At 45.4% G+C, this 14111-nt stretch overlaps 1 protein-coding gene across 10 annotated transcripts in view; it reads right to left on the reverse strand.

Annotated features, from left to right (window-relative positions):
* The window catches only part of CRACD (capping protein inhibiting regulator of actin dynamics), a 285912-nt gene that overhangs the window by 19160 nt on the left and 252641 nt on the right, over window positions 1–14111 (reverse strand). For 5 of the 10 annotated variants that reach the window (XM_017849274.1, XM_017849273.1, XM_017849272.1 and 2 more), the window contains 3 exons: window positions 13671–13806; window positions 4142–4306; window positions 1099–1167 (listed from right to left, as the gene is read on the reverse strand). In XM_017849274.1, coding sequence (XP_017704763.1) covers window positions 1099–1167; window positions 4142–4306; window positions 13671–13790 — 354 coding nt within the window. In that variant the 5' untranslated portion in view covers window positions 13791–13806. Of the gene's footprint in view, window positions 1–1098; window positions 1168–2723; window positions 3007–4141; window positions 4307–10676; window positions 10699–13670; window positions 13807–14111 lie in introns of those variants that run through there. The other 5 variants (XM_017849277.1, XM_017849278.1, XM_017849279.1 and 2 more) reach the window with 5 other exon arrangements.

Here is a 14111-nt window from a genome sequence, read left to right on the forward strand (position 1 = left end):
TATTGCAGGGGGTGTAGCACTATGCCAGCAGCTCCAATGTGGCCAGGGTTTATCTGTTTGTTCCTGCTGTAAGCATGGAGTGGTGAGGTTTAGCGGAAGGGCTTGCATTTTGCAATTATCTTCTATATTTATGCACAAAAGATGAAAGATGAAGCAGCTAGCTCTAACAGCAAAATGGATGCTCAGTACATATTAATTTATGACAAGAAGCACAGAAAAATCAGCCTTTGGCCTTCTAGCTTTCATTTATTTATGGTTATCTTCATGATAGGCATCAGATTCTGAGCTGTTGCTGAATTAAACATTTGTTTCCATCCCCTAATAGATGCATGAGAAAAAGGAGTCGGAGCCAAATGTGACAGACTGAAGACGCAGATAAGCACTTGATGCTGAGATTTAAGTGCTGTGCTTTGTTTCTAGTTATCCCAGCTGGCTTCCTCATTGTCTGGGTGGCAGCACTGTCTTAAGCCATCCCCTTCTTCAGGAGCAGATCCTGATTCCTATACTGGCTGCCAGGCCTTGGGAGGATGTCTGTCCCCTTGTGTAGATGAAAGGTTCTCAGTGGGGCAGATCGGCTCCTACAGAAGAGGTGCCCGGAGAGAAGAGTCCACAGGGTTCTTACACTCCTGCCGGTAAAGTCCCAGGTTTAAAAAAACAAAATAAAAGTAGAGAAATGCTAAAGTGCTTTTTTTGTTTTGTTTTGTTTTACTTCTCTAAATATAAGAGGACTAATTTCCTTACGGACTGGAGTTCAGGTATTCTGGAATGCCTTTTTCAATCAATTAACAGGGTTTTGAAGTACATGATCCTTTGAGGAAAGCTACCAACTTCTAGGACCCCAAACACAGGCATGCTGGGAGTATGGCTAGTTTTCAGAGCAGAGTTCAGTTCCAGCAGTTGCCTTGCTATGGAAACAGATGCTCCAACATCTGTCACTAGTGGCATTCTGAAGGAATTTAAATATATGCAGGCAACATTTATGAATGGAAAATGAGGCAGCAGGTCGCAAAATAAATAAATAAATAAATAAAGGGAGGAGGGAGAAGATGAAAGTTAACTAAGGAAAGAAGTTAAATAAATAAGTTCAAATCATATTACCTTCTCTTCCATCTCACTTCCAGCTCCAGGGAGATTCAGAGGACTTAGAGAACTTAGCGTATCACTGGACTGGAACAGTAAGAGAGCATTCAAGTCAAAGGCCTGAACAGGAAGTTCTGGGCAAATAACCAGACACTGTCTGTGCCTGGGTAGGGCCGCCCCCTCCTCTACACAGGGGTGCAGCTGGCCTCAGAGAGCCAGCAGGAGTCCCAGTGGGGACTATGCTAATATCCAAACTCCAACAGCACTACCTGAGACACAGAGGGTGCACCAGCCTCTCCCCAAGTTCAATGTGTTTCCCACCTGGGTAGTCCCCAGTCTCGGTCCTTTGTGTTTTTCTCCACTGCCTGAGAGAGTGTGAGTAGCTCAACGGCCACTTTCCCTGGGGTGCAGGGCTGTGTCTCATACATGGCCTCCAACCTCAATGCTTTGGCCTTGCTGGCTGCCTCTGCCCCTTCTCCAGCCACACCTCCCCCATCTAAGCAATGAGTGAGAAGAAAGAAGGCCTACCAACTCCACATGCAAAGAGCTAGGCTGAGAAGGTGAAAGACCAGGGAGGGGCCAAGAAAACAGCAGAAAGGGAGAAGAAAAAGGCTAAAGATTCATACCCCCATGTCCTAGGCATGCCCAAGAGACCTCCAGAGGTCATTTGTGCCTTTCATATGGCTCACTATGCCTCTTATAGTGGTATCTTCTTTTTCTTTTTTTGAGACAGGGTCGCCACTTTGTCACCCAGGCTGGAGTGCAGTTGTACAATCACAGTTCACTGCAGCCTAGAACTGTGGGGCTCAAGCCTCAGCCACTCAGGTAGCTGGGACTAGAGGCATGGGCCACGTTTGGCTAATTTTTCATATATATATATCTCTCTCTTTTTTTTTTTTTGAGACAGAGTCTCGCTCTGTCGCCTGGTCTGGAGTACAGTGGCATGATCTCAGCTCACTGCAACCTCTGCCTCCTGGGTTCAAGCTCTTCTCCAGCCTCAACCTCCTGAGTAGCTGGGATTACAGGCATGCGCCACCGCGTCTGGCTAATTTTTGTATTTTTAGTAGAGATGGGGTTTCACCATGTTGGCCAGGCTGATCTCGAACTCCTGACCTCAGGTGATCCGTCCACCTCGGCCTCCCAAAGTGCTGGGATTACAGGGGTGAGCCACTGCACCCAGCCTGTTTTATACTTTTTGTAGAGATGAGGTCTCTACAAAATATTGCCCAGGTCGTTCTCAAACTCCTGGCATCAAGTGATCCTCCCACCTCAGCCTCACAAAGTGCTGGCATTATAGGTGTGAGCCACAGTGCCTGGCCCCTGTGATACCATCTATCCTGTATTGCCATTTCTTACAAAAGCATCTTTTCTTCCCTTCCAGAGCAACGTCAGCTTGCCCTACCTCCATCCGCTCTCCACACCACACTTAGAAGGATCTTCAGAAAATACAAATCAGATTATGTCTCTGCTCTGCTTAAAATGACTCAAAGGCTTCATATTATCTTCAAAATAGCATTTACCCTTTTCCCATGGTCTATACAGTCTGGCTTGGCACCTCGCTCTACCCTCCCTCCTTGCTCCCACCAGGGTCCTGCTACACTCCTCATCCAAATAAGAGACCTCTCCACCACCAAGTTACTCACTTTTCCATTACCCTGTTTTATTTTCTGTGCACCCAGCATTTTTCTTGATCTGAAATGATTCTATTTATATATTTGTTGACTTGTTTGTTGTTTGTTACACCCTCTCATTAGGGTGTAAACTACAGAGGTGGGGAGCCCCTTGTAGAATCTTGTTCACCTCTGTAACACCCATATCTGAGACAGTGCCTGCTGAACAAACAATCCCCTAGGCCACAGTGCCCAGCACTTATGAGCTCATCAGTAACTGGGAGGACATTTGCTTCAGACCTCAGGATACCCCTGCACCAAGGCGATGGCTGTTGCTGCTGCCTAGCACTGGAGAGGTTGGAAAGAGCAATTTTAGACCTGCTGGGAGAGATGGGCCCATCCCTGCTTGACCTATCACACAAAGGGTGTCAATGCATGGGTGCTAGGTGTCACAATGGGCAACAGGGGAAGAATGTCCTTTTTCATATCCGCTCCCCACTTGCCTCTGCAAATCACTCATCTTTCTCACTACTTTTACGACGCATGAGTTGATAATGCATGATTTCTTCTGAGGCATGCCCATTTTAATAACGCCCAGCAAAATCCCAGGGGTCCTGATGGGCAAAGCCTAGAGAATGCTTTATTTATTTGTTTGTTTGTTTGTTTGTTTGTTTGTTTAAAGTGAAACCCCAGTGCCTCACATAGAGAATTCCTGACTCACTACTGGTTGGACTTTGCTCCTTTTTCCCTAAGAGGTCTAAGGGCATCTTTTCTGCTGCTTTGGAAGAACTCTCATTTCAGGATATGCTCAAAGTGTCAAGAGATCAAATTTAGACAGGATAGTGCTGCAATGTGACTTTCTTTCCAGGCTAGGTACTCTTCAAGTTGGCCTGTTTGATGTCTTCTGTCTCATGGAGCCCCTACGCATTTCTTTTTTCATTTCCCTTTAAATTAGTCCAGTTGGACAAATAATTATGCAGTGCTGCAAAGCAGGCAGTGGCTCAGTCCTAGGGAGACATAGATATGTCAGACCCAGTTTGTTCTCAAGGAATCCCATGTTTAGAGATGGAGAGAAAACAGTTACATGGACATAGATAGGGAGTACAGACATGTAAAAAATGGTGAAGACACACAGTGAAGGCATGAGAAGGTAGTACAGCTTGTGGTGAGGCCAAGTACAGCTTCCCAGAAGAGGCAGGCATAAGCCTTGAAGCATAAGTGAAAGATACTGGGAAGACCACCTGCAAAGGGCATGTCTCCTCTTTCTCCCCATCCTCATTGCTGGCTACAGGTCAGGACACCTACCAGGAAGTGCCCTTAAGCCCTGAGCCACTCATCAGAAAAGATCCTCCCTCTAATTCCCCCACTGCAGACCCCAGGGTTACTGGAGGCCCAATATCCTGCCCTGGTTTATGAGCAATCAATCAAGTAACTCCCTGGAGGAGACTTACCTTGTTCTCGGGGTCTGAGAGGATGATGTCCTGCTGAGTCACAATTTCCATGGGACTGGTCAGGAACAGATCCTCTTCTAAGCTAGCCTCTCCACTGTTTGCCTTCTTCATGGGAATGGCATTGGGTGGCCGCTGCCCAAACTTGATATTCTTGCCCAACTGTTGCTGGAGAGAAACAGAAGAAAGACATTCTGAAGCAGTGAAGCAGTTCACAACCACCACAAGCAGGTTCTCCAGCATATCTAGTGAGCACTGAGGCATACCTTGTGCACGACTGATTTCTAGACTCAACTCCATGCCAGGAAACCACGATGCCATCCTGTAATAAGTTAATTTGTTTTCTACTTTCTTTTCTTTTTTCTTTCCCACCTTCAAGCCATGAGCTTTCTCATCCAGCCACCTCTTTCATGGAGATCCCAACATTTCCCAGTGGGCATGGTGGCCACATTTTCTGAACCAAAAGTTGGGATATATGTTATGACAAACATTTTTGATTAGCCTATAAATTCATTTATATAAAAGTCTTTTAAAAGTGCAAAAAAAAAAATGTATAGAAAATAGTTACATGAAATGTAAGAACCAGTGAGGGAAATCAAGACCCTAAAAGTTGATGCAACTCTCCAGCCCCTTTGGGACATATTCACTTTGAAGATTTATACTTCTGCAGCCTTCCTCACCAGCCCTTAGCTTGAGACCCCAAACCAGAACATTGCATTCTGCCACAATGGGTCACTGCCAAGGCAAAGAAGGCCCCAGAGCCAGCAAGTCTTTCCATGATCAATACTAAAACCCTGTAAAGGATAGGAACAATCTGGACATCCTCTTTGCCTTGCTGTGGCCACCTAACCATGACAAAGGGGATAGAGGAACCAAGTGGGGAAAAGCCAGAGAGGGACTGATTACTGGTGAGTGGTGGCTAAAAGTACAGGGAGAAGGGAGGGGAAAATAGGGTAGAAAGGATTAAATAGTATTTGCAAGTAGACGCAGGCCAGATTAGAAAAGCAAAAATGTCTCCAGAAGTTGCCCAAAGTCCCCTGGGGTGTAAAATTGCCCCCAGCTGAGAACCACTGCTCTAAGACCTAGGTCCTTAAGTTTCATAGTCATTATATTCCTCAAAAAATATATTTTCTGAAATGTTCATCTTTCTCTGTTTGTTTGTTTGTTTGTTTGTTTGAGACAGGGTCTCACTCTGTTGCCCAGGCTGGAGTGCAGTGGCCAAATTTCGGCTCATTGCAACCTTGAATTCCCAGGCTCAGATGATTCTCCCATGCTCAGGTGATCCTCCTACCTCAGCCTTCCAAGTAGCTGGGACTACAGGCATGAACCACCACGGTGCATACACAGCTAACTTTTGTATTTTTTGTAGAGATGGGGTTTCAACAAGTTGCCCAGGCTCGTCTCGAACTCCTGGTCTCAAGCAATCTGCACACCTTGGCCTCCCAAAGTACTGGGATTACAGGCGTGAGCCACCGTGCCTAGCCTGATATTTATCTCTAATCTGGCTAATATTTAATCCCACAGAGCTGCAAAAAGCCATAGCAATCACCTACTCCAAACCCCTCACTTTGCAAAAAAGGTCTGAGGCCCAGTGGAGAGAGGTGACTGGCCCAAGCTTATGGAAAGAATGAGTGGCTCAAAAGGAATCTGAACTCAGGTCTTTTAAAAATAACATTCAGTGTTGTTTTCATGGCACTCCACTGGTGCTCATAAATTTGACACCGCACTTCTTTATTCCAGGGGCAGAAATAAAGAGACAGAGTATTTCTAATACTTCACTGATGTTCCCTGGTGGAAGAATCCCTTGAAGGAAATGTCTTCTCTCCCTTTGAACTCAGTGGTACCAAATCCACCCACCTTTGCCCAGCTCCCCCTCAGCCTTGCACAGTGGGCAGTGAGACTGCAGAGATATAACAGAGATGAGCCCAAGGGTCCCCTCCACATGCCCCCTGGGGACCCCAGCATGCCAAGTCAGGAGCACAGCCAGGCAAGGGCTTATATTGGGTCTGCTGGTATTTCAGCCTGAGCCTGACTCTCCCAGCCTCACAGGAAAGGAGCACACACAAAAAGCCAAGTTCAGCAAGGGAAGTACAACGTCAGCAGCCTGGAAGGGTTGTGGGGAGGAAAAGGCTGAAAAGGGTATCTTCTAAAAACAAGTCCAACAGAAAGCAGCAAGTAGTATCTATTCTAAACAAATCAATAAGCAGGCATGGTTAGAACAGCCGATGGATGGAGTTAGACAAGAGGACATGGAGTAACAAGGTAACAGGCCCATCTCACCCTGCAGCCTTGGGAAAGGGGGTGGGGACCTGTGCAGAAGAGGTGGGAATGGTTCCTGTGTCCGCCCAGTCCAGCCTTCTCTAGGAGTGTTGGCCAAAAACTGGAAACTGTTCTAAATCCCCTTAGACTGAGATATCTCCTGTTGGGGGGGGTCTGCTTTTTACCAATGCTGAGATGAGGACATTTCTTGTGCTTACAGTGGAAAGGATATTTCTTTTTTTTTTTTTTTTTTGAGTGAGACAGGGTCTCATTCTGACGCACAGGCTAGAGTGCAGTGGCATGATCATAGCTCACTGCAGCCTCGATCTCCTGGGCTCAAGTAATCCTCCTGCCTTAGCCTCCCAAGTAGCTAGGACCACACACATCGACCACCATACCTAATGCTGGAGAACCTGCTTGTGGTGATTGTGAACTGCTTCACTGCTTCAGAATGTCTTTCTTCTGTTTCTCTCCAGCTAATTTTAAGATTGTTTTGTAGAGACGGGGTCTCACCATGATGCCCAGGCTTGTCTCAAACTCCTGCGCTCAAGTGATGCTTCTGCATTAGGCTCCTAAAGTGCTGGGATTATAGGTATGAGCCACTGCACCCAGCTGGAAAGGGTAATGAACTTCCAAGGAGGACCTGGCCTAACACTCTAATACCATTTAGTTAGGATTTTTGCCATCATCACAATACACACACACACACACACACACACACACACACACACACACACACTTAAACTTTACTTCATTTTAAATTTTTAAAATTAAATTTTAATTTTTTAGAGTTGGGGTCTCCTTCTGTTGCCCAGGCTAAAGTGCAGTAGTGCCATCATAGCTCACTACAGCCTCAAACTCCTGGGCTCAAGGAATCCTCCCACCTCAGCCTCCTAAATAGGTGGGACTACAGGTACATACCACCATGCCCGACTAATTTTTAAAATTTTTGTAGAGTTGGGTGGGGTCTTGCTATGTTGCTCAGGCTGGTCTGGAGCTCCTGGACTCAAGCAATCCTCCTGCCTCAGCCTCCCAAAGTGCTGGCATTACAGGCATGAGCCATTGCACCTAGCCTGTTTTACTTCATTAGGGCCCTTTTTATAATACTCCTGTTGGTCCATCCTGATGCTTAAGAGACAAAAAAAGAATAAGGCAAAATGTATTTCAATTCAGTCTGAATTGAAATACTGTCCAAAGGTGGAGTAACTATTATATCTACAAATAGAAAAGAGAACAAGGTAAGAAAAAAAAAAATGGAGTAAGAGCAGAAAAAAGAAGGTGCCTGGTACAAAGCAGAGAAATGAAAAGAGTAATGTTAGGAGGTGAAGTTGAGAATTAAAGAGGCAAATCGAGAAGAAGGGACAGGGAACAGAGAAAATGCATAGGGAAGAAGAGGGAGCAGGGCCCGGGAAGAGCAGACCAGCTGCAGTTACAACAGCTGGGGGACGTTGGCAGGGGAGGGCAGAGGGAGAAGAGGCAGAGGGAGGGAGGGAAGCAGAATGTGTATCTATCATGTAATGTCACAGATATGTTCATCCTGGCAAAATCAGCATCATGCTGTTGCCTTTTAGAATGAAAGTGTGCATCTTAGTAAAGAAGCTGACTTGAAATCCCCCCACAGAAAACAAACTCAGGCTGGTTGCTGGGGAACTTAGGAAGAGAAACTGAGATGAAAGGATGGTCGTGATGAAGAGGAGGTGGCCGTGATGAAGAGGAGGGCTACAGTTTCTATGTCCAGACGAAGGACTGCCCTACAGTCATCCGGGATGAGACAGTGGACCCAGGCCAGGGCAGGACTCAGGATCTGAGGCATGGTGCACAATCCTCAGGTACTCAAGGCCAAGGCCTCACCCCTACAGGCTCTCCCTGTGGTACCTCCTCTGAATGCTTCCTTCAGCCAACTCAGAGGAGACCGGCTGTTAGGACATTTTGTGTGATTTACTATATCAACAATTAAGGTTACTGCTCACACCTATTTGGCAATCTCAGGTGTCATGTGAGTTGACTATGTGGATAAATGTGTCTTTTTTGTTACTTTAATTCTGCCCACTACTCAGGCATTGTCATGAGAGGAATTACGAAATAATCACTGAAAACCAGACTGTTAAGACAAGCTGGCCTTTAAGTTTTCAGAGAGATAAACTACCACTCCTCCCATCTTTAAATATACATATATCCCCAGGTTCCTTCTTTTTTTTTTTTTTTTTTCTTCTTGCGATGGAGTCTTACTCTGTCACCCACACGATCTCAGCTCACTGCAACCTCCTCCTCCGGGGTTCAAACAATTCTCCTGCCTCAGTCTCCCCGAGTGGCTGGGATTACAGGCACGTGCCACCACACCCGGCTAACTTTTGTATTTGTAGTAGAGATGGGGTTTCACCATGCTGGCCAGGCTGGTCTTGAACTCCTGGCCTCAAGTGATCCACTCACCTCAACCTCCCAGAGTGCTGGGATTACAGACGTGGGCCACCACGCCCAGCCCCCAGGCTCCTTCTTTATACACACGGGAAGTATAAGCAGAAGGGAGAGTGGACGCTTGTGCCTCAACTGACGCTCCATGTTGCTGGTGGCTATGAATGGAGTTACTGTTGAGACTGGAATGTGAGCTACAAGAACTATATTTTATTCATTCAAATTGGGCCATTTTGTTGTAATGTGGAATGCTGCAGAATGACGTTACAGGAATGCACATCCATATTTATACGGCTTATTCCTACAATGTGGAAATGCCGAGCACATCATATTCTGCAGCTCTCTGCCAGCGTCTAGATTTTTCTATCCTTCAGACTATGTCTAAAGAGCAAAGCAGAAAAAAAAAATAAATTTGCTGTCTTTTTGAACAAACTACAGGTATCTCCATTGTTAAAATGAGTAATAAAAAAAAAGAAAAGAAAAGCATAGGGAATTAAAGACATCCTGCTCTTGGAAGAAGTGGCTAAGAGTGGGTGTTTATTCTTTGTGTCCTTGACAGCTGCAGTAAGGTGTCAAAATCCCCGAATGTATGACTTTGGTATTTGTAAGTGAAATCTGGCTCGGTGGGATATACAAACTACTCAGGATGGAGGTGTTCCCTCCCACACCAGATAATCCATGGTACAAACAGACTAAGCATTTCCTGACAAAGGTGTGGTATAATCCTAACAATTACCTGCAGCCTCAGACTGTGGTACCCCTGAGTTTTATCACCAGTTGGTACATACCTCACAGCCTGGTCTGATCTTACACAAACAGGCACCCTCCCTGATCCGTGCTGGTGGGCAGCTGTAGGGAATGTCAAGGTCATTGCAGCTGAAATGCAATGAAGTGCAAAGCTTCTGAAGCCGCTCTGTGCTACAGCAGGTCAATGGTGATTTTATAGAGATAGCAGATCTTAAGAGCAGGAGGGGCCCTCAGATCACCCCTTGTGTGCATGCCCCTTAGTTTTCAGGAGGAGAAAGTGCCAGAGAGGTTGAATGAGTTCACCCAAAACCATACAGCCAGGTGGTGCTGGCTTTGTATTTCACCACATTCTGTCAGTCATTCAGATGGTATTCATACTACTGGCCACAGAGCAACTCTTTTATGTACAGAGTCCTCACAAAGGACACCATTGTTGGTTTTGTCCCTATAACTGCCCTATATATTAAAATTTGTTTTCACTATGCACCTGTATTATTTTTATATTTAGAAAAAATGGTGATTTTTTCTTTTAAATAGTGATTTTTCTTTTAAATCTGCCACAGAAATTGTGGCAGATGGTAGATTCACGTTACTCAGGAAAGGGGAGGCTGGTTTATACTGTATTCTGTATTCCCTGGAGAGATACCAACCTGTAACCTAAGACAGTTCTCGGTGAGCCAACAATGTGCAGGCACTAGAGGGCAACCTTTCCAAATGCAGGCATTACAGACACCCTTCCGTGGGTCTCTAGGGGCTGCAAGGGCTGGGAAGTTTCTTAAGCCACAGAGAAAAAAGGCATTCCAGTAGACATCTCATCTCAGAAGAATGTCTTAATAATGGTGGCTAATCAGCTTGCCAGGACATATACTGTCAAATAGGTGTTTTCCATTACTTCTCTCTTTTTAAAAATAAACATACACACACACACACAAAGACAATTCCAGACGTAAAAATATACATGCCTCAGACACAACTCAATTCTCTCATTCCATGCCTGGCATCTACAAGGGGGCAGTCTCTTAGGCTGCTTACTAAGCATCAATACCAGCATCATGTTGTCATGGAAAAATGCAAAGCATTCATGCAAGTTCATAAAGTTACTATCATTTCTACGACTTACCAGGAACATACTGCTTAGTCGACTGAAAAATAAAGCACAATCTTTTTGGGGATGATACAGTTATATCTCAGGTCACGCCAAAAAAAAAAATCACATTTTCTATGATCCCCATTTCCCTCCTCAAAGAGCAAACAAAGCCTTTTATGTTTTCAAAAATATAACTACAGAGATGAAAGGAAGCTTGTGAATCCATGCAGCAGAAGCAAAACTAGGCAGACCTCATATGAATAGATATTGCCAAAATGAGCGCATACGAATTAAATAGTTATTCTGCTTTACTCACATTTTTCTTCCTGTGTTTACGCAAGCATCACTTTGGGGAAGTTAGTCATTTTACATTTTATTAATTATGACATCAGATTATTTAAAATCATGCCTTACTGTTAACAGAAATACCAGGCACTCACATATTTTTATTGAGTTTCTATCTTTCCAACACTGCAGAATTATATAGTATACTTTTTCACAACACTAAATCCACTTCTTGGCATGGCAGTGGCATGTGGTGTGATGTGACAGATCAGATATTATTGAAGCAACAAGAGATTTTAATCTGATTTTTTTAAAACTCCTAAAAAGCTCTCATAAAATACAGCCGTTTTGTGAACTGAAATCTGTAAGTCATTCCTCTTAGAAAGGGGATACGATGAAACAGAGGTTCACAACTTCTTAGGAATAATATTGCAAGAATCAAGACTTGAAGAATGAAAGGTACGGAGGAGGGGGTCAAGGTTTTCTTTGGCCATCATCATCCTTCCCTCTTCTTCGACCTATAAGAAGTCTCCCAAAGTGCTGGGATTACTGGAGTGCGCCACCATGCCTGGCCAGGTGAGAGAATTCTATCTGCCAAGCCACTAGGCAGACCTCAGAGTCAGGCTCTAAGGGCATCTTCGACCTATAAGAAGTGCTTTTTCTATAAAAAGTGTAAGAGCACAGCCAGCTAGAACCAAGAATGGAAGCCAGTTAGGAATCCTAAGATTTGAAGGACATGCCTGGGGTTGGCCCTGAGGGCAGGACTATGGCTTTGGGAAGCAGCGGCAGCAGGCATCAAGATCTAGGCAAGTTGGGTGTCGTTCCAGGGTTTCTTAGCTACTTCCCCATCTGCCACAGGCTACACATTTAGCTGGGTGTTATGTGGAATATGTGACCAGACACAATTTCCACAAAATATCACAAAATACACAGCTCATGCTCCATAGAAACAAGAACACCTCAGAAATAAATTTTTGTTTGTTTGTTTGAGACGAAGTCTCTGTCTCCAGGCTGGAGTGCAGTGTCGCGATCTTGGCTCACCGCAACCTCCAGAGAATCAAGCGATTCTCCTGCCTCAGCCTCCCGAGTAGCTGGGACTACAGGCACGTGCCACCAGACCCACCTACTTTTTTGTATTTTTAGTAGAGACAGGGTTTCACTGTGTTAGTCAAGATGGTCTCAATCTTCTGCTGATCTCTACTGAGTAAAGTGCGTCAGCATATCAGTAGCTACTGAGGGCAGCTGTTCTCTTTTCCTTTTTTTTTTTCTTGTTCATTGATTCATTTATTAATCCAGTGTTGTAGACTTACAGACAGGTGGAAACCAGCAGCCCAGAGCCCTCTGCTCATAACCTGGAGAGCCTCCAAGCAGCTAGCTGGAGAACCTCAGAGAAGTACTTGCTTGGGCATTTATCTTGGGTAAGAGAAATTTCTTTTTTTTTGGACAAGCTCTCACTCTATCACCCAGGCTGGCATGCAGTGGTGTGATCTCAGTTTACTACAACCTCCGCCTCCCAGGCTCAAGCCATCCTCCCACCTCAGCCTCCTGAGAAACTGGGACTACAGGCATACACCACCATGCCTGGCTAACTTTTGTATTTTCGGTAGAGATGTGGTTTCACCATGTTGCCCAGGCTGGTCTCGAACTCCTGAGCTCAAGCAGTCTACCCACCTCGGCCTCCCAAAGTGCTGGAATTACCGGATTGAGCCACCGTGCCTGGCCAGGTGAGAGAATTCTATCTGCCAAGCCACTAGGCAGACCTCATAGTCAGGCTCTAAGGGCATTGCTCTTCTTGCTTTTCCTGTATTACCTGCCATTGCAATCACATTTAGTGAAGAATTATTTATTATATTTTCATTGTTATGGAGGTACCACCAGAGCTGATTTTAGGTAGGAAAGCTGCCCCATTCTGCAGAGTGAACTGAAAGGTGGCTTAAGAGCTTTGTGATTTTCTTCTGAGACAAGGTGGCTCAGGATGGTGAGATTTACAAACACAACAGAAAAATACAGTCATGTCATTCACTGTCCAATGATAGAGACTCGGAAAGTGGATATGTGTTGTGCATACTCTCAGTCAACAGTCAGCCCTGATTCAGGGATTATGGGCAATGCTTAATGGTTAGGAACTCTTCCTCTCATCCAAGCCCTGTAGCTTTGTTGTTGTTGTTGTTCTGGGGGAGAGAGTCTTGCTCTGTCACCCAGGTTGGAGTGCAGTGGCATGATCTCGGCTCACTACCACCTTTTCCTCCTGGATTCAAGCGATTCTCCTGCCTCAACCTCCCTTGTAGCTGGGATTACAGGTGTGTGCCACCACATCCAGCTAGTATTTGCATTTTTAGTAGATACAGTGTTTCGCCATGTTGCCCAGGCTGCTCTTGAACTCCTGGCCTCAAGTGATCCACCTGCCTTGGCCTCCCAGCCTCAGCCACCGTGCCTGGCCCCAAGTCCTGCAGCTTCTCTTGGGTACTTATTTTCATGTCCAGTAAAATAGGAGGGAACAATTTGAAAGAAAAGGAGAGGGTGTGTCATGCAGGTGGCTGCAATGGCGATAGTGTAGGTCTCGCAGTTGGGCAGGAGGTTTCCAGAGAATAGAGTTGAATTCAAGAAAGCAATAATTCTCACCAGGAGTGACCTCTGGACCTCCCAATCCATTACTCAAGGCCAAGCTCGGGACTTTTCCCACTTCCCTCCATAGCTGGGCCCCTCCTATGGCTCGTACCTTCCACTCTCAAGCTGTCTTACCTGAAGAGTTTTGACTTTGCCCAGGATGTTGTCCTGTGACATTGCTTGAACTGTCTGCTCACTTTCTGCTCCCCCATCAGGGATAAAAATACTGTCATGGGAAAATGCCCGGGTTCCCATAGAATAGTTGAAGGACCTGGAATGTAAATCATGTGCTTCATTTTATTAGGATACAATTTCTTTTGGCAATTCAGTTTCCCATTACTCCTGATTGGAGGGACTCCACCCACATTCTCAGTCTCATTCAGCAAGCACTTCCAGCATTGTGTCCCTTTCAGCTGGGGGTCGGCCAAAGAGCTGGGTAGACGAAAAGGTCCCCATCTCTTACACAGCCCTGGTTCAGAGCCATTCACCATGAGAACACAAAGACAGTTACTTATTTGTATAGGATCCAAGACAGAAGGCACTGCAGAACTTTTAATTGGAAGAGCCTTTCTCCAA

Source organism: Rhinopithecus bieti, unplaced genomic scaffold (genome assembly GCF_001698545.2).
Source record: "Rhinopithecus bieti isolate Rb0 unplaced genomic scaffold, ASM169854v2 scaffold_31527, whole genome shotgun sequence".
NCBI lineage: Eukaryota > Metazoa > Chordata > Mammalia > Primates > Cercopithecidae > Rhinopithecus > Rhinopithecus bieti.